General features: G+C 41.2%; 2 protein-coding genes across 3 annotated transcripts in view; both read right to left on the bottom strand.

The window, feature by feature from the left end:
- abtb2b (ankyrin repeat and BTB (POZ) domain containing 2b) overlaps window positions 1–23,229 on the bottom strand; it is a 58,601-nt gene extending 35,372 nt beyond the window's left edge. The window contains exons 1-2 of one of the 2 annotated variants that reach the window (XM_055009006.1): window positions 22,998–23,229; window positions 21,813–22,883 (exon numbers count right to left, since the gene is read on the bottom strand). In XM_055009006.1, the coding sequence (XP_054864981.1) occupies window positions 21,813–22,704 (892 nt within the window). In that variant the 5' untranslated portion in view covers window positions 22,705–22,883; window positions 22,998–23,229. Of the gene's footprint in view, window positions 1–21,812 lie in introns of both variants that reach the window. The other variant, XM_055009005.1, reaches the window with a different exon arrangement.
- A 2,202-nt stretch (window positions 23,230–25,431) lies between these two features.
- The window catches only part of b4galnt4a (beta-1,4-N-acetyl-galactosaminyl transferase 4a), a 156,943-nt gene continuing 154,490 nt past the window's right edge, over window positions 25,432–27,884 (bottom strand). The window contains exon 20 of the mRNA XM_023284670.3: window positions 25,432–27,762. Coding sequence (XP_023140438.2) covers window positions 27,648–27,762 — 115 coding nt within the window. The 3' untranslated portion in view covers window positions 25,432–27,647. The remainder of the gene's footprint in view (window positions 27,763–27,884) is intronic.

Raw genomic sequence — 27,884 nt, forward strand, 5'->3', positions numbered from 1 at the left:
GATTATGATTAGGAATGGAGGTTGACTTACTCTTTCATTCACGTCCTTCCTACCTTTGTCTACTTGCTCTCCTTTCTTTTGGATTCTGTTTCACAGCTGAATGGAAAAGGAGTTAAATCATTATCTGGGCAGCCTTTGATTGTTGGTTCCTCACACAAGTATGCAAATGTTGTACAGCTGCACTTGCATCAGCTACGGAGAGTGATAGAATAATTATCCAGATTCTGTCTTAAGTTACTTAACAATACGACGACCTTAACATAATCTATTATGAGTAAAAGTAGAGACTATAAAATTTGATATTAAAAGAATCCTGAAATATTATGAGAAAAACAAATTACTAAAACCAAGAGTACACGTTGTACAGAGTAAGATGCTATTATTGAGGTTAGTCTGAGAGGAGCTCACCATTTTTATTGTAGTTGTGCAACAGCATCAAAATTTATGGATTTATTTTCTGTTTACATGTAAAAATGCTTCAACTATTAGAGTTGATTACAACAACTGCTAAACAAATCCAGCAAAAATACCCTATTTTCCTTTGAAACTGATGACTGGAGAAGTCTGCAGTAGTTTAAAACGGAAATAACTACTCAAGCAAAGTACAAGTAAATGTAACCTGAGCAAAGGCACTTATTTACTTTGCTGAGACTTCTACGTTTAAGTGATTAAAACCTGCACAGTCAGCTCAATAAACAAGGGAAGCTATACTGTCTTTCAGAGGTAGAAAACTATTTGTAGAACAGAGCTGCATTAACCTCCGTACAACTATCACATTTCAATTAAGCTTGCATCAAGAAGGAACAACCCACACAATCATTCTAGCCCATTATGTCCTGCCATTGGTAAGACAAATAGACAGGATGAGTGTGCATTATATCATGGACATTACAACTCGGCAGCATTTTGCAGCAGCAGAGAGTGAACGGAGCAAAGCTTTTTTCAAAAGGCCCACAGTTCTTTGTGTGCACTAATGAGTGAGGCTGGTCCATTTACATCTGCCTGACTCTACTGTTGTCCTGGCCATAGTTGATAACAACTGTCCTCACTGTGAAAGACAGAAGACAGAGGTCAATGCTGGGAGGAGACACATAATGGTCACAACAGTGGTTGGTTAAACTGGGCACAGCACCTCACACAATTAGCCAGAAATCAATGCCACTGATGGAACATGTGTAAAAGCCACATACTGAAAATAAATCAATGGACCACCCAACTTCAGACACATGACGATGTTCTGATAAATGTCCCTGGTGCAGTCTGCACACACACACATATCTACACAGGATGAAATAATGGTATGCGGCAAGTGCTGGGATGTCATCAAAAGCACAAATCATAGGGCCATGTGTCAGTCTTGCAGATGACAGCAAAGAGCAGACAGCGGCTCTAAATATTCTGTCTGTATGACCTGGGTGTGTTAGGGACCTGCAGGGTGTGTCAAGATGTCCACCTCTTTAGCAGGAGGCAATAAAACACCTTTAACCAGAGCAGTCACCTCATTCAAGTGGCTGTATGACCCATCTGACACCGACGGGGGTTTACAGCTCACCCCTGACCCCGCACACACCCCTCACATGCACACACTCAACAGAGGGAGTGTCCATACCTCAATAGAATCCTGCTGAGAAGGACCATCCCTTTATGCAGTCATTCCATCGCTTGACCCCCAATTCTTCACATCCACAAAACAGCACTTAGACACACAAAGATACAAATTCAGGCCACCCTCTTCTTCTACGTCAATTAGCTAACAAGTGCCCATGTGGTGGTCAGCACTATGGGACACTTAAAAGTTAACAAAGTCTCATTGTGTCATCTCTTTACATTATACGTACTACAACACCTGTAGTAGAATGGTGCTAGAAGTGGGACTCAGGACCCCCAGATGTATCACACTGAAAAAAGGAAATAAATCTTTGTGTAGAACTGCCCACAACTAACAGACATATGCAACCTCTGATGAAGGTTTACAAGCAGACTTGTAAAGAGGTCAGCTATGTTGTCTCTCTGCACTCAAAATCATAAAATGCACCTTAAGTTATCCTTTGTTCCTTTTTCCATTTCCTATGGAAAACATCACTATTCTAACGTCACAGTTTCTGAATTTGATTGCACGTTTTGTGTTTGAGAAGGAGACAATTGCAGATGAACAGAAATGAATAAACAAAACACAACACGAGTCACAAAAGAGAAGAAATTCCCAATCTGTAAATGTGTATCAGAAAATAAATGTGTTCTCAGAACTTCAGTTTGTTTTTGTCCAACTCAGGATATAAAAAGAAATGAAAGGCAGCGAATCTCCATTTATTCCTGCCTGATGAACACTTTGATTTCAGAGTGTATACATTACTTCAAAGCGTCCTGACTTACTGCAAGCCGGTCACATCTTATGTAAATCCATCATCAGCTTCAAAGCACGACAGCATGGGTGAGAAGACATTTTGCTGTGACCTTTTGTGGGAATTGCACGTACATGCAGTAAATCATCTTGAGTCATCACTACTGAGTCTTGTGCTTTAAACAGAAACTGAACAGTGTTGTGATTCCATGACAAACATCTCACATACCCTGTGGTGATCAACGTTTGCCGCTTCTTCTCTACAGAGGGCACCTGCTCACACATTCCTCAGCCACAAACACGGCAGCAACACAAACAAAGTTGTGGGAGGTGGGCATGTGTGTGTGCATATGTACAAGAGGTGATGTTTGTTGCCGTGTGTGTTCCCAGCTGTTGCTTCTGCAGGTGCTCCAGACAAGCTTGACTCAGTGTGTGTCATGTAAATTCTTTATAAGGTCATCTCAACACGTTCTGACGGGTTTAATCTCTGCAGTCCTTTTTAATGTGTCTGTCCACAATTGTGCCTCTTTGTGTGTGTTTGTGTGTGTGTGTTGGTGTGTTATGCAGGTCATAAGAGGCTCCTGTTCCATGGGAGTCTGTGGACCACCCACTGAAGGTCTTTCCTCTATGCAGCAAATGAAAAAAAGCAATCACAAACAAGGGTAGATATCACCTCAAGAGAGACACTTTTTTTTTCAATCTCTGCTCTCCTCTACCTCATTGCATTCCTTTTAACTATAAAACCAGAGCACTTTAACAAACAGTACACTTGAAGAAGTACAAGCGATGTAAAAGCCAGGGCAATTTTCCTTTTAAGTGTTTAGGAAGCTGCACAATTCTTACATTTATGTGTGTGTGTGTGTGTGTGTGTGTGTGTGTGTGTGTGTGTGTGTGTGTGTGTGTGTGTGTGTGTGTGTGTGTGTGTGTGTGTGTGTGTGTGTGTGTGTGTGTGTGTGAATGCATTTCTTCCTGAGCGTAGCAGAAGACCCAGTCACTTCTCTTCAACTTACTTTCCCACAATGCTACCCAAAGCCACAATGGCTAAATAATAGCTGACAGACTTTTAGCCCTTCCTGACACATACACACAGAAACTCACACTCTGGCACACAAATAAATTCTCTACAAGCCGCATCGTATATTACCAACTATGTCCTTTACAGAAATTAATAAAACTTAGTCTGGCAGGAAACAAATGATAAATCATCAAGAATGACACTCACTTCTTGAATGGGACTTGGTTACAATGTGAGCAAACCCAGGGAATGCGAGAGCGGGGAAAAGTTTCCAGATTGTTGTACAGTATACCCACTCAGACTTGCAATATGTGCTGAGTGTCAGGCTCTAACCACCATGGGTATTGTTAGTAAATCATGACTAGTGAGAGGTGCTACCCACATCCTGACCACACACACTAAAACACACAAACCCCTCAACCCTTCCCAGAGAAACCTGACTGCCCAGCAGCCAGAGACACTTTAAAAAGGCGTGGGTGTGTGAGTGTTTCAGAAGAATGTTTGTGTGTGACAGTTTAGGGGGGGATGAGGACTATTCTTGCACACACTCAAACAGCTCCTATGCAAACACTGACAAATCTGTTTTCATTCTCCTTTTCCCACTGCAGAGTCTGTCTGGGTTTGATGATGACGGCTGAGCATGTGTGCTGGCCCTGCCCTTGTTCATCACCTACCGCCTCCTGCATTTGTACATTCACTGACAGATTTTAAGTCGGCAAAATCTATATTTTCTGTCCTATGCTTCAACTTTCTCTCCTTTTTTTAAATTCTTGCTCCAACCTTTACTTCTTGTACTTCCCGTCTCTTTCCAAGACAAACAAAAACCCCTGCTTTGCCCGCTTGGGAAACCCCATAACCACGAATGGCTAGACAGACAGAAGGAGAGGCTCATGGGATATTTCATTCAACTGCTTGCCAAGTGTTCAGAGTTGGGGTTTGGACTACCCACAGCCATGAGCTAGACACACACACACACACACACACACACACACATATTGTTTCCCTACGCTTGGACAACTCCCATTCTCCAATTTCAGCCCCTGCAGTCTCAGAAGGGCTTTCAAAAGCTGCATGGTGATAATTAGCTACACTTTACCTTTTGCCACTTGAGAGAAATGTGGGGAAAAAAATAGCATAGACCATCACAACGATGGGAACAAGCTGGGGAGAAGCTCTGTAGAGAAGCAATTCTGCATGAAGACAGTGATGGCATTTCAAGAAGGAAATAGAAAAATAAAAAGATTTCTTTGGTCCCCTGCCGAAAGCCTGAGTGAACCCAGCAGCCATCCTCCCAACAATTCGATACCCGAGGATTACTGCACATATTTAAAATCGAGCCTCCTGGTGTGTGCAGATATAATGATGCCTTCCCCAGCCATTGTCTCTGAGCAGCAAGTTCCCAGGAGTCTGAATGCAACAGCGGCTCTATGCAGGAAAGCTGTGGCTGAGGGGACCTGGCAAAACAGACAGAGAGGCGACCACTGAGGCAGCCAAAAGAAAGAGGGAGAGGAGAATTAGGGAAAAAGAAAGTTTGGAAGATAGGAGACAGAGGGGAGGTGAGCCTTTCCTTGATTCAATTTGCAGACTGCGGTGACACAGAAACCACCTTTCAGATACGCATGAACTCACACACGACAAAGATAGCCCGAGAAAAGAGCCAGAGTGTTGGCTGGAGAGTTATATGCACAAATTCACAATCCAAGGCATGAATAATGCTTGACCTCACCATGCTAGTCAGCTAACTGCTGACCTCACCAATCTCCAGCTACCAAATGGGTTGGTCAGAGGGTAATTATGGTCTTCAGAGCAGAAGTGCACAGGAGCCAAGAGCCACTAGGCAGGTTCATCTTTTGCTCTGTGATTTTTTTCGCTCAGTGCTTCAGCCTTCTGCTGTTCCCTACTCTCTGTGTGACACTCTTAGCACTGAGCCATTGAGACATACCAGCCGCTTTTGGTATCCATGATAGCCCTAATCTGCACATGATCAACCATTTTAAAACACATTTCTAACACTTCTCTGCTGGTAAGGCTGTTAACTTAACAACCTTGTAAAAGTCCATATTGTGTCGCAAGTAAAATTGCATTGAAACCAAGGCTGCATACAAAATCTCTATTCTTCACTCACTCACGGGTTCACACACATGCAAAATACTGTTATTGGTTTCCTCTCTCTGCAGGAGATGGTGATGGCATTTCAAGACTTCTGTGCAGAACACCGGGAGCAGCTAAAGAGACAGATAGAGGAAGGATGAATAAAGGGCAGGAGAGGAGAGAGAGATGATGCTCTTGGGAGGCTTCCACACAGTCAGGAAAGAAGAGGGGCCTCAACCAAAGTTCCTCTCTTCCAGCAAGGGGGCTGGAGATGATAGCTATGCATTTAGACATGATGGATGTAAAGAATCTATTTTCCTTTCCACTTTTCTCTTTTTGAAATACAACAGACATCACAGACATCCTAACGAGGCTTATAGTGCTAGTTGTCACGCCTCCAATCAGGGAAAAAAACACAACTGCATGCTGATAGCGCAAAGTCTTTTCCATCTTTGTCTGCCAGATTGCTACTTATCAATTTGTGTCTCTATCACAAGTGTTTTTGATTTCACTGAGTAAGTGTGCATGCTAGTTTTGTGTGTGTTATCTTTGTCTATTCAGGCAACAGGATAGAGCCACAATGTTATCAGAATCACAGAGAAGAATCAAGACATCTCCTCCCTCTGTCTCTCCGTCTTCACATGTGGGTTTGCGACTTAGTCAGCTGCCACACATACAAGCTCTATTGTTCCCCTGACATCAGATTGCCTGCACTTCGGATCCTGTCTGCAGACCTCACGTCAAAACAAAGCCTCTCAGCGTAATAAAAAAACACAACTTTGTTTAAATGTTTATATAAAACCACCAGGATAAGTACAAGCTGCTCACCCTCCACACTTTTCCGAGGCTCAGCTGACTGGCTGAGCGAATGTTGAATTATTTATGACTCGCTGACCCTCAGGCTGACTCCCTCCCCACTGAACACCTTAAACTCCTAACACATCTGCCTCCTTCATCTCCACCATGCAGACACACACGCCCCTTCTTAACACCTGAATGGACTGCTGAAAGGCTCTTTTAGTAGAAGGCTGCACTGGTGGAGGTGTTTCCTGCCAAAAGCTGACAATTAACTATAGACAAAGCATTTAATTGTTAGTGTATTTGCTCAATGGAAGAAAGTTGTGTTGACCTATCCAGCTCCACAATTTCCTTCTTTTTGACCTCTGTCAGAGCGAGTGCTTGCCTGGATCTTACATTATATATTTAACTACTGTCAGGCTGCCTTTGAGAGTTCTTTTACAACACTTTTTAACAGAAGCACCACAAGGGTAGGGCACTGACACGTAGACATATGTATGTACAGCATATGTACTGTATGGCCTGTTAACTAATGCAAAGCACATGGAAAATAATGAGAATACTTGTTCTATAGAGCCAAAATTAATCACACTTGCGTCTACAGTCCATGCGGGTGGAATAAATGTCTAATCCCAACATATTTAATAATCCCATTGGGCTTACACAGAGTAAAACTGAATCCGGCTTGATGAGCTGATGAACATGTTGGCAATGTGAGAGTTTTTTTTAGAGGCTATACTTTGCTCTTAGAAGTGGAGAAGCAGGGAAAGCATTGAGGGGTGCTCTGTGCTGGGCTTAAGTCATGCTCTGTTTAACTGCTGTCTGACCGACTTCCTCTGCAGCCTCCACATGCATAAACAGAAACACCACTTGTACAAGATCACTCAGGATACTAATAATCCAATTTATATTCACTCATTGTGTAGACACGCAGGGCACAAGGCAGAATTAATCAGTTTGAGAAAACAATGTGCTACCCATCTTCTGGAAAGAAGCATCATCATCACAAGTATTTAGTTGTTTGACCCAAGTTAAAAAAAAAATCATTCCTCTGGACACCACCGAACAAGGCGTCCTTTCATCAAGTGTGAAATTCCACCACATACCACGCTATTCCTTCTTCTATCTTCTCCCTTCACCCAACTATAGCTCAATAGGCAGATTATATCAAAGCTGGAGAGGAAACTTGGCAACTATCGCTGGTGTGTATTATGTCCAGCACTGTCTGTGACCCTGCAGTGACACACAGATGGCCAACACAATGCAGATAGAGACAGAAAGAGGGAGGCCAGAGAGACACAGAGCAGATGTGGCTGAACAGACAGAGCCTACTAATTCACAGAACACATCCAAATCCAAGTTGAACACATACTTATGTGGACATGGGCCCACACATGCACACAGTTATACACAGATGTAGCCAAAATTAGTGGGATCATGCCCAGAGAGACATATCCTGTACAGACACACGGTAACACAAACAAAACGTTAGTTCGGACTTTTCTTATCACAGCAGCCATACGCATGGGCAGTCAAGCCGTACAAACACAACACAGACACAAACCCAAGCATAATCCTCATTATTTTCAAATGAAATACATATACATAGTGATTATGTGCAATGAGGACTCATTTAATTCTACCACAGAAACACAGGTTCAGCCAATCTGATGACAACTGTTCCAACTCTGTCTTAAACATGATCTATGCCTTTATGTCTGTGCACACCTAGTTGTTTTGTCACAGTATATGGTGGGGATTCTTAAAGTCACGCTTCCATCTATCTAATACACATCTCCTTTTGATTACCTATAGAATCTGAACTATTTATTTTGGTTACAGGAAGGCATATGCATGTGGTGAATGTGCTGTGTAGATCTTATCGACAGAAAGAGACTACACACTACGGCAGAGGGTGTCCTGTCTTGACAGAGTCTGTCTTCCTGTGCCCACATGTGTTCCCCATATGGCCCTCTAAATGTGCTCCTTCCCTCCACTAACCACAAGGGAATTCCAGGAAGCCTTACTGTACACGGTTTTGGTCTAAATATGCTGTGTGCGCCGCTGTGGCTCTTTTAATCACCACGTCTATCTGGATGACCTTGACCCAACAGGTGATGTTTTTAAGAGATGGCACTGGTTACAGGATTGCAGATGGAAAAGTAAAAGTTGGGGGAAAAAAATACAACTGCAATATGCACAAGTTGCATTTGCAAAGAGAAAGTTGGATGTAAACAGTGAATGCGGTAGGGCAAAGGAAAATAAGAGATGAGTAAGTAAAGCTTTAAAGGTGAGGACTAGAAGCAGAGATTGTAATCAGTGCGGGTTGATAATATGCTCCCATAACAGTAGAAAGAAGATAAAAAGTAGTGAGTCAGAAGAAGGTCGCAGAAGCCTGGTGTGGAGTCATGAAGGTCAGAAAATAGATTAGCAAGTATGATAGAGTCTAACAGGAGAGACAGTGTCAAATCACAGTGACTTCAACCCACAGCAGTCTGGCTATCAGCACAACTAGAGGGAGGGGTGATGAGTCCTCTGATGTGGGCAAAAAAGTGGTTCAAACAAGCTGCTGAGCCTCAGTGTTTACATACACGTTGTTGCTGATGAAGCTGCAGGCTCGACGTGCAAACAAACACATTCCAGTGTCTGACAAAGGGAGACAAGACAGTTGAGAGAGGGGCGGGTGGTAAGATATAAAGGAAAGACAAAAAACAGCACACTGAGTACTACCCCTATTCACAGCAGAAATTAAATCACACTGCATCCATCCCCGTCACTGGGCAATCGACTTTTCAAGACAATAAAAGAGCAAAACTCCCTCCTTTTGGTGCTTTCAGTACAAAGAGAGCTGCTTTCCTTTGAGTTCAGTCAAACAGAACTAGACGCTTCTAGTCTCCACGCATCACTCTGATTGAATGTCTGTTAACTTTCTCTCAGTCAGGCCTCAATCAACCCTGCTGACAGAGAAAGCAAACTCAGGCCAGCACAGACACACACACACACACACACACACACACACACACACACACACACACACACAAACTAAATATATACACACCGATACACACTGCAGTCCTTTTCAAAAAAGTACAGATATCATCAGTCGGAGATGGAAGAGACAGACAACATCAAAGTAAAAACATGCAGAAGAAATGTCAAAAGGCTGCGATGGCCTAGTTATGACATGCACACAACTTAGCTAACGTACCATAATGGGCACTTCGCCCACTGAATCTAGCGCAGTTACAAAAAGGCTTGTCATGAATGCTGTCGTTAATTTTCCCTTAGCCTTCTTTTCACTCCTTTCATTTTAACCTCTCTGCCCAACTTCTCTCTCTGGAAAACTGGCTGGCTGTTTGGGGAGAGTGAGAAACTGCTTCCAAACATCATGCAAACTAAGAACTATTGCTCAACCTGTATGAGGTGAGCTGTGAGGCTTGTCCTGATTTGTCATTGTTAGGAATAGGTATTTAAAAAGTGGGACAGTTATTTGTACTCGTTTATTTAAATGTGCCTTTAAAACCAAACTGAAAGACACTTAATGGCAAAGAAGCTGGAGCTGAAATCCTCAACAGTGCATCTTTGGGCACTGAATGTGTTTGCTTACTCCACCCTCTGTACACTCACAACATTAATCATCAAAGTCTGAAGGAAAGGCATCTTCTTCCTCATCTCTTCCTACTTTTGCACAATATTTAATATTAATTAATAATTAATATGTACATGTTTCTTAAAATGAATTTCCCTGCTTTATGTTTTGTACTGATAACTATTATAATAGTAAGATACAGGTAAAATCTTCAGTCAATTTATCTGGACCTGTTATGTCCTGTTGTGTGTTTTGTAGTGTAAGTGCATATGCAAGTGGATAGCTGTATCAACCTGAATGTGAAAATCTCCAGAGGATAGACCTGTGTGTACAGCGGTGAGTCTACAAATGAGTATGTTTGCTTTTCCAGTGCAATATATCTAAGCTTTGCCATTCATCCTCCACACACTGCTGCTCTGACTCTACCGGACAAAGAGGTCACTGAAAACATCACAAAAGCTCCCTATTTCAGTCAGTTTACAAAAACAACAGTTTAGACTTAAAAGCAAAAAAAAACATCACTTTCCGAACTTGGCTGACGAACATCCAAAAGAAGCTGTGTCTTTTTTTCTTATTTTTTCACTGCTGGCTGAAGTGATCACAGCCCTTCCTCTGGCACACAAACATGCCCACACTGGAGCAATCCTGCACAGAGACACAAACTCTTCCTCACTTGCAGAGCTTTGGCTCTTACCAAACTGGCTAAGTCACTTTGACTCCAACAGATTTCACCAGTGAACACAGCAAGGGGTTATTATATCTATTTGCTGGTCACACAAATCTGTTCCCACTTAAACTACACACTCCCTGATCGGCTTCCATGCTGTCTCTCCCCACGTCCTTCAAGTCGACCCATCTGATCTGCCTGTGTGTAATTAAATATTACAACCAAATCACCCACAAAATGGTTCTGTATCGACTACCATGGCAGGCTTTAGTTTTGCCAGAGCACACATGCAGAGAAGCTGATGCGTGCCAGCTAATGCCTATTAGCAATTAGAAATGTGATCACTGGTATTGATGGCCTTCCGATGTATCCACACTTACTACTCTCTAGATTCCTTTGTCATGCCCTTTACATTGTAATATTATTTAAATGTCCTTTGAATTCACAAATAATAGTCATTTCAGAGTGTAGCCTTTTCCTGCAAGCTCCCGACCTTCACAACAAACTTCCACTGCACATTTGGGAGGAAAGCTCTATTCAGATATTCAAATCTAGCAAGAAAACACATCTTCACGCTGTATTCTATGTGCTTTCCTGATTGGACTGACTGGGAAGTCAAATCATTGACTGCTTTTCTCTTTGTCAAATAGTGGGTTCCATTTGGTTCTAGTTATAATATCTTTATTTTTTCATCCCTAACTTCAGCCCTCTTGTATATTCAGATTACCGCCAGTGTGTGTGTGTGTGTGTGTGTGTGTGTGTGTGTGTAGGGTCCATGGGTACTTTTACTTTTTTTTTTAAACTGTAAAGTGTGCAGAGACTCTTTTATCCATCTATGAAAGTGAAAAAAAAAAATCAAAAGTGAATACGTAGCAAATTTGAATAAGCGTTATTGACAATTCCTATATCAATCCCATATAAAGTACCTTATAGAGCAAGTCCAACTCACTAGTAGAGCCAATATGGTTACCATTAACCTTTAACTCTTGACCTTTGACACCTGACAGTCAGACTTCAACATTATAATAACTAAGCCAGACACAGGTGTGTGTGTATGTGTGTGTGTGTGTATGGTAGTGCAGTCTCTAAACCAGACTTAATACTGGGGTGATGTGATGCCTTGTGGTTGCTTTATAAACCATTGCTACCATTCAGGCAATGCACTGAGCTATCTGGTCCAAGATTCCAACCATCCTCCAGCCAGTCGATCTGCTTCCCTCATTAGCGACTCAAGCTGCAACCCCAACTCAATGCGGAGGACAGATTCCCCTGAGAGCCAGAGCCAGGACGTTGTGGTAATGCATGTGGCACACCTGCTGCGCATATTCCAATGGAAACAAGCCATAGAAGTTCAGTATCAATCTGACCTCTCGTGTTCTCTGTGGCCAGAGTAAAGCCTCAACTACTGCTGTCCAAGAATGTGACTGGTGAGACTAAATCAAGATGCAAAGGCATGAACGCTTTCAAGTTTGCAGTCGCTATTTCTGTGTCTCTATTTATGTCATTTGGCCTTTTTCCCTTGAGTATCTGTCATCCCCATCTCTCTTTTCTTCCTCTATATCAGTGCCTTACTGTAAACAGTGTTAAGAAGCATGACTCATACGGCTGTAATGCAATAGGAGGAACATTGCTAGAGGTCAAAATAATGATTGTAAAGCTTCAGAAAAGAGAGCAGCAAGTAAAGACCATCTACACACAGGGGAGTTCACAATCCGTTAAGATACTTATTTGACATGATTGTTATTAATTTCACAAACTTAATGACCTGCATCAGAGGATGGGAAATCAATGGGAGGTTCCTGAGTCTATGTTATTGGTTTTGTAATAGCCAGACGAATCATTTGTGGTGTCATATCTGTAAAAGCATTACTCATGGTTTTCCAAGAATGGTCCCTACCCGCAAAAATAAATGTAAGCACCCACAGATGAGCACAGTGAAACACGTGCACACCAGAACTCTAATGGGTCAGTGTTTTTACAGCTGGTACCAGACAAGAAGTCAGTGCAAACAGTGACATGGATCATCACTGAGTGTGTGTGTAGCCCGGGGTGGTACATGCACCCGTGCACAACACTCTCACACACACAGATGAATTGTAGTGTTTTGTGAAGGATTAACTCCTATTATCCACTGGAGTTATGTGACTTATTCTCTTAACTGTTTAAACATGGGCTTGTTCATGGAGTTCACAAGGGTAAGCTAAATAATCTGTATGGTTATTTAAGGAAAATATAGGCTAGTTAATACCTGCGCAAATCTGCAGCATGCCTAACACTCAAGCATAGACTTCGGGTTATTTCACCATAATATTAATGCCCTCATATATTTTCCAAAACTGTATTTGATCCTGCTCCAGATTTGTGGAACAGGGAGTGTATTTTCAGAGTGCTGGTTTCCCCATCTGTGTGACCACAGTGCTGGGCTGCTCTCCCTGCATCTTTCTGCCCACTGTTCCCACGCCTCTTTCTGGGCTAAATACATATTTAGGGAAATACTGAGTAGCAAATCATATGGTCTGTCAGTGCACCCCAAAGCCATTACTAGCAGCCTTTTTACTACCTTTAAAGAGCTGCAGCACAAAAACGGAATTTTGCTTTGTGCTAGCACCAGACCAGATCTACAGTTATCTACATTAGTACATTATACTGAGCATGAATGCTCTCTTTGACCAAGTTTTTTGCAGTAGTTATGCACACTCAAGCCATAGAGCCGCAATTTGCAACCACAGTACTGGTGCTGATAGTGTTACCGGCCATGCTCAAGAACTAATGATCCTCCAGTCAATAGTTTGGATCACTGTTCCCTCTAAGCTGCGCGTGTACGCACTGCTGACACGGTCTCCGCGCACAGAAAATCTGCGCTGCGCACTAAAAAAAAAAAATCCAACCTAAATTGTAAATAAAATAAACACGTAACAATTCATTTCTTCCCTTGGAAACTACGATGACAAAGGGATGACAAAATTACTTCTTTTCATCTGATCTGTAGCTCAGTGGGTTAAGGATTTGCCTGTGGAGCTGCAGGTTGCTGGTTCAAGACCCTTCTTAAATTTTTATCAAAATCCTGACAAACAAAGGAAAATGCCAGTGGTGGGTCTTGAACCTGCAACCTTCCACTTGGTAGTCTGTCTTTTTATCCCCTGAGCTACTCACTCAGATACTAATTCTTCTTTTTTTGCGCTTTTATCATCTATTTTTTTTGTCCTTTTCAAGTTTTTTTTTTTTTTTTTAACTGAAGTCTCGTCTTGACCATTTTTCTCAGGAGGTTGAACTTCAGCCTTTGTGCTGGAGGGTTGAACCCTCAGTTCCAAGACTTTCCAAAGCCTCCACACCTCCCGAGTCCTCAGGACCTGAGCTTTCACACAGTCTGAGGGCTGAAATTTTCTAAGTCCCACAGTAGTTCTCTGTTAGTTTGAACCTTCAGAGAGTCCAAGGACTGATATCTTCTAAGTTCCTGAGTAGTTCTCTGTTAGTTTGAACCTTCACACAGTCTGAGGACTGAAATCTTAAAAGTTTCTCAGTACGTCTCTGTTAGTTTGAACTTTCTGGTTAACAGAAGCCTTAAAACTTGTGACCATGAGTCTTGATTTCACATTTACACCATCCATCTGAGTTCTTCTCAGACCTTCACCTGTGGGTTTTTCAGAAATCCTCAACAAACTTTGATTCTCTTCACTGAACAGTAAAGTTTGTGGAGATCAGAAGGTAACATTAGTTTCATCAATGCCTTTAACTACTAGTAGACTTTATCTGGAAAGCAGTTTTCTGAAATGAGTTCTTAGTAAATCCATCCACAATCAAACCAAGAACATAGAAAGAGGAAATGTTTGAAGAAACAACTTGATGTTTTCATTTCAGACTAGAAAACGCTTTAAGCCTTTATCTGTTTTTGCTCTTTTTGATCGTTTTATTGTCTCTTCTGTTTAATTTGATCTTCTAAAGTCTAACTGGTGTCTTTTCAAAGGTTTTGTCTTTAGTTTGATTCTTCTTAAATGTTTAGTTTTGCTCTTTTCTCACCTTTTATTCTTTCCAATGTCTGATTTGATTTCCAAATGTTTTGTCTTTTTAATGTTTAGTTGTTTTTTCAAATGTTTTATCGGCTTGTTTGAGTTTCTTTTTCTTTCCCAATATTTAATGTTTCGATTAAATCTTTAAGGTTTTTCTTTTTAAATGTTTTACCATCTTTTAATGTTTAATTTTCTTTTTAAATGCTTCATTGTATTTTCTGTTTAATTCCTATTTGAAGTTTTATTGTCTTCAAGATGTAATTTTCTAATTAAACATTTAATTTTTTAATTAAATGTTTCGCCTTTTTCTCTTTTTTTTGGCCTTTTTCAGCTTTTTGTTGGATAGGCGTAGTGAGAGACAGACAAGAAACGGGGGAGAAAAGTGGGGGGAAGACATGCAGCTAAGGGCCATGAGCAAGAATCGAACCCGGGCCGCTACGTTGGGGACCAGCCCATGTACATGGGTCACCCGCTTAACCCGTTGAGCTATACGGACACCGATGTTTTGTCTTTTTAAAGGTTTAATAATCTAATTAAATGTTTTGCATTTTTTAAAATGTTTGATGTTCTTCTTGTTTAATTGTATTTTTTAAATGTTTAATTGTGGAAAATATCTTATCTGTAATTTTGAATATCTGTATTTTAAAAATTTTGTTTAATTTCATAATGACATGTATTGTATCTTGTTGAATCATCCCATTCAATATTTTTGTCTGTTTAATAGAATTTTATGTAATTTAATGTTTAACTCTATTAAACAGACAAAATATTGAATGGGATGATTCAACAAGATACAATACATGTCATTATGAAATTAAACAAAATTTTTAAAATACAGATATTCAAAATTACAGATAAGATATTTTCCACAATTAAACATTTAAAAAATACAATTAAACAAGAAGAACATCAAACATTTTAAAAAATGCAAAACATTTAATTAGATTATTAAACCTTTAAAAAGACAAAACATTTAATTAAAAAATTAAATGTTTAATTAGAAAATTACATCTTAAAGACAATAAAACTTCAAATAGGAATTAAACAGAAAATATAATGAAGCATTTAAAAAGAAAACTCAACATTAAAAAGTGGTATATGTATATATAATTGTATTTAATGTTTAACTCTATTAAACAGACAAAATATTGAATGAGATAATTCAACAAGGTACAATATATGTCATTATGAAATTAAACAAAATTTTTAAAATACAAATATTAAAAATTACAGATAAAATATTTTCCATAATTAAACATTTAAAAAATACAATTAAACAAGAAGAATATTAAACATTTTAAAAAATGCAAAACATTTAATTAGATTATTAAACCTTTAAAAAGACAAAACATTTAATTAAAAAATTAAATGTTTAATTAGAAAATTACATCTTAACTTTCTTAAATCTTTTTAATAATAAAATTTTTTAAAAGTTCTATTGTATTATTTTTTCCCTTTGATTTAATTGCTTTTTCTTATGTAGTTTATTTCTTTAATCTTTTTTTTTCTGTCAAGATTTTAACCCCAACCTTAAAAATGAAACAAACCCTTAAATCACAATGAAAATACGTCTGTTGTCACAATCATGAGTTAGTCAATTATTCAGTTTATCAATTCAACTTTATTTGTTTCGCACCTTTTACACAGATGACAAAACTAAACAAGCAAAGAGAAAAAAACTATGCTAAAACTATGATTAAAACTCAAAAAAAAAAAAAAAAAAAAAAGATTTAACATGGTAATAAAATATGTTGTGTCCAGGGGATGGAGGGAGTTTATTGAAGTCTTCTTGGACTCACATGGGAAATCATTTAAAATATAAACTTGATATTCAGTCTAAGGAAACTGCAGTGCAACAGAAGAACCAACAATATCTCCTGTTTTCTCCTTTAATGAGTCGACTCTTCTTGTGCTTTCAGACCAAAGAACTACAGACTCTTCACAACCTGCTCAAACTCTTCGTACAAGACCTCACCACACGGGTCAAGAAGGTTTCCATCTCATTTCTACTCTGAAGCTCACCTTCTCCTGCTCAAACTGCTGACAAATGTTTCTGCTGCTCTAAAGTCTGGTCTCCAGAACTTCCTAAAAACTCTCAAAGGCTCTTCTGCTGCAGGTTGCTTTGTAGAACTGTTCCAGAAAACCTCACTAAACCACATGGAGGAGCCTCAAGATAGTCGTCCAAATGAAACCATACAAAAACCAAACTAGCACAACCCAAACGCTAAAGTCTCCTGCAGCCTACCAGAGAACCTCTGAGAACAGAGAATCAGGACAGGAACTCTTACCTTCTGGACAACCAACGTTGGTTCACAAGAATACAGAATGTGTCTGACCAAAAACCTCTGAAGACTCACTACAGCCAAGATAAAGACACAACTCACCTGCACCAAATCCACTAATCACTGCAGACATTAGCACCATGTGCTAACTGTGGCTAAAGAACCTCATTTACCAAGACAACTATCAAGTACAAAGCCCTAAAACACACCAAGAAACACATTAAAGATGATTTTACTGCTGGAAGCTGCAAGCCAACGCCTAAAGAACAAACTTAAGCAACAGAGTCAAACCCAGTTCAGTGGTGAAGAGAAGCAGAGGAAATGTTTGTCTGCAGCTAAATAAAGCAGGAAGACACTGAGCTGCTCAGGTGTTCCTGATAATGCCAAGCAGCCACCTGGACAGCCAATAGGAACACAGCTTCCTGGAAGTCCAGAGGGCTGGGTTAGTGAAGGAAATTTAGTTTAAAGTTGAAGCAGAAAGTTAACAAAGAAAGTTGAAAACCACCTTCTGATACCTGAAATCTCAGAGTTTTCACACAAAGAACACCTGAATATGTCAAACTGGTTCCATAGTAGAACCATCATTGTAAAAACGTCATAGTATGGTGTGTTGCTCAAAAAACATTAGGACCCGGCTGTCAGGGGACAAACATGTAAGAAACATGAGAACAGAGAGAACCCAACCAGTAGGTCACAGTTTATCATCATCTAATCATCTCCTGAAGTCCATATGGTGAGAGACATCAGTATCTGGTTGTTAATTTACCAGAGGATGCTTATAATCATGCTGATGTGGTCTGTACTCTACAGTATTTTAGTGACTCAATAAATGCTTCAGTTGTTTTTTGTTTTTTTTAAAATGCTTTTTAGTTTTTAATAAACATTTAACAGCCTATATGTAATCAATAAATGGCCTTTGTCTATCTTAAGAAAAATTCACTCAGAACTCTGATATGTTAACAGTACTAAATAAATCAATAAATACATGCATACACACAAAAATAAGTTAATACATTAACTGTGTTAAGATAAGATTTTTTAAAAAAGTTGTTTATGTTCTTGCAGAATCCAGTATTGCTCACTGGTTGGTCATTACATTTTATTAGTTTGATTTCACTGTTTAAAATGATGCCACCTCTTTTCAGACAGAACCTGTGACAATAAAACAATACAAAATTTTTAGTTCCATGTTAATAAAGCACTTAAAGCGTTAAGTATGGCTAAATGATTTTTTCAAAATTAAATATATCACTCCTTAGGTGGTAGTGGCCCCAAGTTCAGTAAAGTTGGAAAGATATTCAGAGATTGGGACTTCCAGCATCAATAACTCATTAGATATAGGTTGTCAAAACATAAACGGTGCCTCTTTCCCATTGTTGCAAGGCAGACAATGTGCTACAAGCCCAGTTTTATCAAAAGTAGCTGTCTTTCAAGCTACAGGAATAACATTGGTGTCTATGGAGTGAACAGGGTCCGTCTGCAATTTGCAAAACCGCTGCAACAGTAAAGAGAGACAAATATTCAATAACTTCACTCTTATACATTGTAGTGTCACTAAAATCACTGCAGCCTTCAACTGGCTCCCGTTGACAAAGTGTTTTAACAGAAATGTAAATGCTGTAATTTGATTCTTTTAATGAACCATGTAACTTGAATGGATGTGATGCTGGTGTGACCACAGTGCACACGTCTGATGTTGCTCACAGTGGTCCAAGGGACGCTCAGGGAGTTTGTGTGTTTGCTCAGACTCATCAAAAATTACAGGGAACATTGGTTTGGATATCCAACTAATGGGCTACTGCTACAACAGCATGCGGCAAACAACTACAACGTCTGAGAACAGTAAAATTAGTCCCCTGAATACTTGAATGAAGTTACACTTGGAAAACTGTCCTGACAGCCAGACCAAAGTTTAACAGGCATCTGTATGCCAGTCATAAAGATCAATGATTTCATAGCCACTTCCACTGTCCATTAGAAAAGCTACTACTCTGCACTTTAAAATGCCCTACAGTACTATCAATACAAATTATACCAGGAAGAGCTCACTCATGCTATTTCCTTGTGAGGAGAAATGAATGGCAAATGGATTCCTCTGTATAGTGGTATTGTGCATAGAGTTCAACCAGTGCTGTGGAGCCATTTGAACACATGCAGACTAAATTGGTTTCAGGGTCTGTGTGCACGTGAGTGTGCTCGTGCCAGTGTGTGCACGAATAATGAATAAGATCCTGGCACATCACAACTGGGTTCCTCTAATGCACTCCCTGTAGACCAGAAGAAATAAACAGATAAAGATGAAGTGGACGTGAATGCAATGGCAAAGTTAGAAAAAAAGAGAGAGAGCCAAAAGTGAGACCGAGCATGAGAGGGCAAGAGGAGAGGAGGGAGGGAGGGAGTTTTCAGTTTTGTTATTGGAGCCGTAGAAGTCATTTCTGACTTAAAGAGTTCCAGATGTGGGTCAGCCCCTGAGAAAGAGAAAGAGTAAGAAGGACGAAGAGAAATCAAGTGAGGGAGGAGTTCTGTCAGACTGTGCCATTCTATATGATCAGTGGTCTACCCTACCATTCTGGTTAGACAGGGGAAAAGGGATTGTTGCTTTTTGTCGGAAGGTGGGGGCATCGGCAGCAGGGGGTTGCCAAAAGCCACTTTCAGGGTGTGGGGTGTCAGGTGGTAAGGTGGTAGAGGGGCATGTGGCTTCCACAGCCCAGTCTGGGACCTATAAAAAGCTAGGGTGGTCAGAATAATAGTCTGTTGTTAATACACACACCACACACACTGGTCTTTCTCAAAAACCAATGACTGAACTCACCAAAATAGGCCAGTCGAAACCCAACCAAAAGACATCTGGTTAAGTACTGGGACAAAAGCTGCTCTTTAACTTATTTTGCAATCAAACAGGTCTAACTCAAATACATTGCCAGATCACAGCCAAGTCCAGAGCATTGCACCTGGTTGTTTTTATCTCTTGCAGGCTTAAATGGAGAGGACATGGTGATAAAACCAGTGAGAGCTGCACAGAATTTTAAATGTTAAGGTACCAGTGAGTAAGTGTGTGCATGCATGTGGGCAAGTATTGTTTGCTGAATGCTGACTGATCTCAGACCTTTACAAAGTTGTCAGCGTTACAGCGTTAGCCTCTTCTAAGTCATCATGCTGGCATCTTAAAAACATAACAATAAAGAGAAAGTTTATGTCCAAGAAAGACTTCAAAAAGCTCACTCATGCTTGTATTTCTCGTAGGATGAACTACTATAATGCACTCCTTACTGGCCTCCCCAACAAGACCATTAGACATTTGTCACATATCCAACACACTGCTGCTGCAAAACTGAAAAGCACTAAGGAAAGAAAACACATCACTCCAATTCTTAGATCTTTTTCACTGGCTTTTAGTTAAATATGGAATTGAAATAAAGGCCCTACTTATTCTCTACAAGTCTCTCAATGGTCAGGGCCCAAAATATATCAGAGATATGTTTAGTGAGCACAAGCACAGAAGGCTTCTCAGATCTGCAGGGACTGGTCAGTCAGTGGTGTCCAGAGTTAAAGCTGAACATAGTGAATAGTCTGCTCTTTTGGAATTTAGATATGACCCAACTGTAGCCATAATTTTACAACTAAGCTAAAGAATGTTTCATTTCCCACCATTTTTAATCATTGTGCCACTTTCAGGTAATATAGGTCCTGCTTTAAACTTGTCTGGACCTTATATTTTGTATATTTTGTGTTTATGCTGTTTTCTTGTTAAACATTTTAATAGTGCTTTAAATTGCCTCTGCATGTCCAAATCCTGCCTTTTTCACGTCCATGCCATATTTGCACAGAAAGGTGCTGCAGCATGATAACGTCTTAACTGAGATCAGTAGTGAGCCTTCTAATTGCAGCCCTGTAATACTGGCTGTCTCCAGTCATTTTCTCTCTCAAGCTCACTCATTGATTTGTGTATAATGTACACTGGTGTGTGTGTGTGTGTGTGTGTGTGTGCTTCTCCAGCATTTGTTTTCACTCCCTCTGTGTTGGGCTAAGCTGCACGATCACACAACAAAAGGCCATTGTGCTGCAGTAAAAAGCTCTGCTCCAGGGAGCTGGTAGTGGGCCACAAACAAAGGCTGGTTACATTGTCCCAACACAAGCTCATGAATCAACTCAACACTGGGCTGCCAAAAGAGTCATGGAAAGAGTGCTATGAGTATACTAGGGTTTGACAAAGGGGGCAGAGAAAAAGAGTTTGATTGAGGAGGGATGTGAGGGAGGAGGAAACAAATGGACAGGGAGCAGGATGCACAGCTGGAGTAGGAAGAGAAGGGAGGCAGAGAGATGCAAGATATGTGCGGATGGTGGTGGGCGAAGGGGATCAGTCCAACAGGAGGAGAGGAGCACAGGATGAGGAAATGGAAGGGAAAAAAAAGATTGTAAAGGAGTGCAGCCAACACAGCAAGAGGCTGAGAGGTGAAGTCAGAGTAAACAGTGCAGTGTCAACAGACAAGCCTCCTGCCTGGTCTCTAAAGGCTCTCTGCAGCCCAAATCACAACAGCAGAACATGAGTGACGCGTGAGCACTCAATCTTACAACTGACCTATGAGAGCGAAGAATTTAACATCACATTTTGCTGCACAACACGGAATCCAGCTGTAGTTTCTCCTTGTGTGACCTTGGTCAGGGAGAAAATACTTTCTTTGTTCATGTCAGATGAGTCTGCACTGTTATTTTCCTAATTCTGACAAGTCAAATCAGCAACAAATCCATCTAATGCTCATGCACAAAGAGCTGCTATTGTATCCAGCAGCAGGCCACAGTTCACCTTTTCCACACATGGACTGTGAGAGAGTGGAAAGCTGTGACCAGCACTCAGCAAGGAGAGAGTGTGACAGAAAAAAAAAAGTTTGGGGTGAAATCTGACATGCATTACCACATAGCAAAACATTCACTTAAGCCTGTCATGCGTCAATTTACCCACAAGAACAACCAAACATTATGTTGATGTAAACGCGCTAAAGGGAGACTTTAAAATATATTTACCATTGGCGTTCTTCCCGCAGATCAGGTGCTCGTAGTGCTGCAGGACTCCCCACAGCTCCGCGTCATTGTTCACCACCCCCTCCAAGGCCTCTGCACTCACCGGGGCGCATCCTGACCCCGAATCCGGCCCTGAATGACCCCTCTCGGCCATCAGCACCCGGGCTCCTATCTCCTCCACCAGAGCCTCCATGCATGCAGTCAGGCATATCGCTGCGTACTCGTGGATGCGCACGGAGATGCGTGTGTCCACCATCCAGCGGAAGAAGCGTCCCACGGAGAAGGACAGGCCGCAGCGGGCGGACTTGCCTTTCCTCAGCAGCTCGCCGGCGCTCATACTGTACATGGAGATCGCCTTGACCGTAGCAGAGACGCAGTGGTCGGCCAGAGCCCAGCTGAGCACCAGCCTCATGGCGCTCTGCACCTCGAAGCGTGTGCAGCGGCAGTGCATGACACTGAGCCGCTGAGCCTCTCTGGAGATGCGGATCAGAGCCCTGCGGAGGAGAGCGGACAGCCGCCTCACAGCCTCCGAGGAGAACACAGGTGGAGGCCCCCATTTCACGCTCCCACTCTCGGCCACTTTGCGCAGGATCTTGGCCACCTCCTCCTCCGTCCAGGGGAACTCTTCCAAGTCAGGTAAGCGGGGGCACTTGGAGAAGATGTCCTCCGGGTCTTCGGGCAGGACAGTGTTGACCGTGTCCCAGCTGTTGTTCCTGCTGTTCATGGAGCCGGAGTAGTACCACCAGTTCCCCCGGTGAGGGGCCGTCATGAAGGCCTGCGAGTTGGACTTGGAGGAGGACAGGCTGAGGGATTTGCAGGAGTCCCCCGCCCCGTAGCCGGAGTCCAGCGTCAGGTCCTCCAGGGTTTTCATGTGGACATTGCCAAAACCAGCCATTATTGTCCAAGTGGCCGCTTCAGGGAAACTCTGGAGGTGCGGCAAACCTGGTCAGCGGTTTACCTGGAAGTCAGAGAAGTAGCCGTCGTGACTCCCCGTCGAGCTGGATGGACTGGTTACGCTGCGAAGCACTTGTCTGACATGCTGCTGAGCGGAGTTCAGAGCAGGACGGCGAAATACTACAACCGAACAAGCAGATACAATCTTACTAGATAAAAAAGTAGCATCAACCCACTTTGTTTTCGCGTTAACAAACAGGGAAGTCAGGAAAACCGAAGTGACAGCCGGCTCACCTTTCCTCCGACCAACACCTGGATTTAAACTTCCCTCCAGCAGCCGAAAGTCTTTAAAAACTCGACGAAATGCCTCCCCGCTCTCTGAGTACAGACACTTATAAAACAAGCTCCATGTAGCCGCTCAGCAGAGCCAAAAATAGTTGTTCTTTTAATTTTATTTTCGGTTTGAACGGTGGAAAAAGTCCGAGTTTACTTCATCTCTCTCCTCTCACGTCGCCCGTCATGAGCAGCCTGCCGGGAGACGCAGCTACAGATGTGTGGGGGGCGGGGCCTCTACTGAATGACAATACGGAAGTAGCCCAAGCACCAATCAGTAGACGGCCGACTTTTGCAACAGCCAATCAGAGTAGAGTCCAAAGCTTTCCTAATTTGGAGAGAAGTAAACTTTGTTTTGCCTCAAATGCGCATCAAACAAAGTCCCTTGACATGTGTGACCTACTTAAGACTTCATATCTCCAGCTGTTTTGTGCTTGCAATTACAATTCTTATCATTTTAACACAATTTGAAATTAAATGTAATAATGTAAAGCCTGATCTACCTTAAAACCAAGCACATGTTCACTAAATAATCCACTAATTCATGGCTAGCTCCCCATCAGTGATTTGGGACTGGAAAAATTCCTCTGCTTAGTTTACTGAACCAAAATGCAAATCAGTCAGACACAACTTATCTGTTCACGTTTACTCACTGGATCTTGGCTTGCTGCCTGCACATGAGCTAATCTCACCTGCAGCCTGTAACAGAAACTGGCTCTGCAAAGCCGTTTGCAATGATTTAAGAGGTGGAGCAGTGTTTATTTTGATCAGAGGAGGCTTAGGGTTTTCATTGAAAGTGCCTTTTAAGAGCTTACGAGGAGAACACAAGTGTTGAAATGGCTTAAATAAAAATAAATAAAATCTTTTAATTTTCAGGTGAGAAGCTGTGTGCTAGTTAACTAGTCATCTACATTATGCCCATTCAGTACCAGGTCAGCAGAGGTAACACGAAAAAAGTGGCAGCTCTCGCTTTTACAAACAAAGCCTGAGAAAAATCCTCTTTCGAAATGTATCAGTTTGAATCATCACGCAGCTCTGTTGGTAATTCGTGGTTAAGTGCCGTAACATGCTTGAGGTGAATTAAAGTAAACATGTCAAAGAGGCCTGTGACTACCTGCTTCTCATCACTCTACACTCACAGAGACAAGTAAGGTGTGTCTCCACAAGAAGCAAAGCCCAGCTCTATTACATAATGGATTTAAGGCCCAAACATTCACTCCCTATACCTGTGAGGCTGCTACATTTCATGTAAGAGGCTGTGATGAATGTTTTCTTGCTTGTATACAGACATTACAGTACATGCTACGTATGTATTCAAAGTGGAAAAACTGACTCACAGACTCACGTTCATGAATCACTCAGTCAGGGGAGCAGGGAGTCAACCTTTCAGTCCAGTTAGCCTCCCTCTTTTTGGTGCTGTTAGTCAAAGCAGAAGACACACAGCTTGCATGCAGAGGGGATCGCAGGAGGTTAGCACTTGCCTCATGTGGAGCTCATGTAGCCGTGATGTGGACACTATTACCTCATGGCCTCTGTGTGTGTGTGTGTGTGTGTGCAAGGCAGGCGTGAAGCCAGACCACCACCCAGAACAAAGTCGCACACTTGGGGGACCAACAACTCTGCAAGTGTGGTCCAAAAACACATCAGCTCAGTTGGAAATGTAAAATGTTAGTTTCATAATGTTTGCTTTTCTCCCAGCATTAGTCATAAAACACAATGAATGTGATGTTAGAGGAACTGAACTCATAATGGGTAAGTAGATGTCAGCAGCAGAGCGAGTGTTTTAACAAGATATCATATTTACTTGTTTAGTTTTTGTAGCTAGAAATAAAAGTGCACCAGAGGCTGCTTAAATCTTGTTAAAACATACCTTAAGCAGCTTTGCAGTATAATTTGAGTATTTCCTATTTCAGCTAAATTATCTGCAGTGTATTTATAAAAAAAACACCCCAAGTGTTAGGTTTGACAGATTGACAAAAACTTTTGAGTGACACATTTCTGGTAGGCTGTGTAGTGAATTCTATGGAATTTATAGAAATCTATTCAGCTTTATGAAATCCCCTGGTTGCCATAATCAGATTTAGGTGCACATATGTGGTCAGACGATGAGATTTGATGCACTGCCTGAGTGTTTGTTCATGTGTGTGCATGTGCAGGAGGATGATTATAAACCTATTTATTCATATTATGTTTTCATTTATGCCGAAGCAATCCACCTCTGCACAAGTTATGCATTTCTTTATTTTCATGCGTTTCCAGCCAGCTAACCACTGCACCTCTGCACATACATGTGCTTATGTGTGTGGAGCTCCACCATGTGGCCAGACAGAGAATGGAGATTTTTTTTCTTTTATTTTTACCCCTCTAACAAACACAACAAAAAACACACTTAAAGTATTATCCGGACGTAAGCATAAAATTTTATTTGCAAAAAACCAACAAATCAAAATAAAAGTACAATACATTCTTAAAACCTTTTCTCTACAAAACAATTTCACAGAAATTACCTTGGAATGTATATTCCTTTTTTCATTTAGTTTCTTTATATATATATATATAGTCTTATATTTAATGTGTTTGCTGTCTTTTTAAATAGTCCCATGTCAGTGTTAAATGGTGTACAGTAGAGACCTTTTTCGTAGAGGCAAAAAAGGATCTTGGAGGGCATTTTGACAATCATATAGTCAATAACAGATCATTAGCTCTCATCCATGTATACGTCCAGCCCAGAGCCCTCTAGCCACTCCCCGTCAATATAAGTACCATGTTGCATAAACAGAGGCATTAGGAGCCCAGCCTCCAGCCAAAATAATGGGAGCAGGTGGGGTCCTGCTCGACTGCAGCTGCCACTGAGTCTCCATCACACCCTCTGTTTCCACTCAGCAGTCATTCTTAACATTTCTTCCTCTATGTCTGTCTCACCAGCAGTAGCCGAGCACTTCACATCATCAAAAATGTCCGCTTTACCCATACCTATCCTTCTTGCTTTTAACATCATACAACAAACACACTGACACGTCTGCAATTCATTAAATACAACCATATTTCCCTCTTTTTTTACAGTGTATCTAAATTTACAGTGACATTACAGCTTGCTGATAAATAACGTTGTATTTCTGTTTCTCCCTGCCCCCTTCAGTCATTAGAGTAGCTTAAAAACTGCCTGCAGCCAAACCCTGATAAAGGCACACATTTGTGAAACAGCCATGCCTTGCCACATTGTGTCCGACACATGAACTGGTCTCCCTTCTGTTAGAAAGCTTAAGAGAAGAGCATCAGTATTTTCAATAGCTAAGCATTCCCTGTCTCTGTGGTGTTCTAATTTGAGAAATAAAGGTTTCATCCCTCAAATCCAATATTTGAAACGCAACACCCAGCTCAGAAAGTGTTTAAACAAATGGTATAATAACATTAAATCAAACGTCAGAAAGCTTTCCGTTGTCCTCTGCTCTCCTTCTGTTCCAGCTGACAGTAAAGCTTAAGATTTGAAGGGATATTGAATGATATTCAGTAGAGTTTAAATATGTGAACAATTCACAAATTTAGTGTTTTAGAACAGGAAATAGCATCCCAAATATTAGTGCATTCTTAATCAGGACAGATGAAAACCTCTTTTAAATAACTACCAGCAGAACAAATTTATGTCAAAAAAACAAAAATAATCAAGTCATAACCAATACCTTGCATTAAAATGAATGTAGTATGTTAAACTGACATTACTTACACACAGTAGCATGACATTGGAAAAGATGAAGGGAATAAACTGAAGATAAAAGAGACACAGAAGGAGAGAGAGGGACAGAAAGAGATATAAATATGATCTAACCTGTATCTGTTTGGGAAAAAGGGCTTTTCCTGATTAGAAAACTTTCATAATATCAGTTGTAAGGAGAAGTTCAGCACTTCAGTCATTCTAGTAAATGATATCCAACAGGTAGTAATTTGATGTATTTAGAAATACTGCTTTTACCAAACACAGAGTTCCTCTACTCGAGCTACGCCACCATGTCTGAAATCTATCTGAATAACATTTTGACACACATTCTATTAGGCTCCCATGTGAGAGCATGTTAGAAAAAAGATCTTAGGTTGTCTTCACATCTCCTTGTTAGAAAAAAGGTGCTTCCTGTCATCTTAAGCACACACACACACACACACACGCGCACACACGCACACACACGCAAGCGGCAACATACCCACGCACACTTATATATATATTTACACTTACCCACACATACAAACACACACACACACTCACAAAAACAGCTGCTTTCCAGTCTGTCTGAAAACATTGCACCAAAAAGGACAGAGAGAAGGAGAAACAAAAATATCTCGCTTCTCTCTGTACAGTAGTTCAGTCAGTGAGGCAAAGTGATGACTCAGGTCTGTCTGTGTAAAGAGAACACCTTCAAATTTCTGGTTTGGACTCAGTTTCCTCATACAGACAAACGTACAACAGGGCCCGATGGCGAAACACAGGTGTCCCTGAAGGGAGCCAGTTTCCAAAAAAAGGCAGAGTTCAGGCAGTGAGTGAGCTCCTACAGGTCTCTCTCTCACACACACACAGTGGATCTGCAGGTAGGTTTAGGATCCTCCCACCAAAAGGGGGCGCTATCCTTTAGGAGTTTTCTTGTTTTGGGCATTCCACATGCCTCTTTTGGAGTGGTAGTAGTGAAAGAAGTTCCTCAAGCGTAGTCTTTCTACTTCCAAACCATTCTGTAGAACCCTACAGGGGTAGGAAGGAGAAAAACTTGGTTAGAAGTAGTGTTTTATTTGTGTAGTTTAATTTCTATATAAACAGACAGTTTTGGTTTTATTCCAGTCAGACTGTGAAGTCTGCTGCACTGA

This window comes from Amphiprion ocellaris, chromosome 3 (assembly GCF_022539595.1).
Source record: "Amphiprion ocellaris isolate individual 3 ecotype Okinawa chromosome 3, ASM2253959v1, whole genome shotgun sequence".
In the NCBI taxonomy this organism is placed as follows: Eukaryota; Metazoa; Chordata; class Actinopteri; family Pomacentridae; genus Amphiprion; species Amphiprion ocellaris.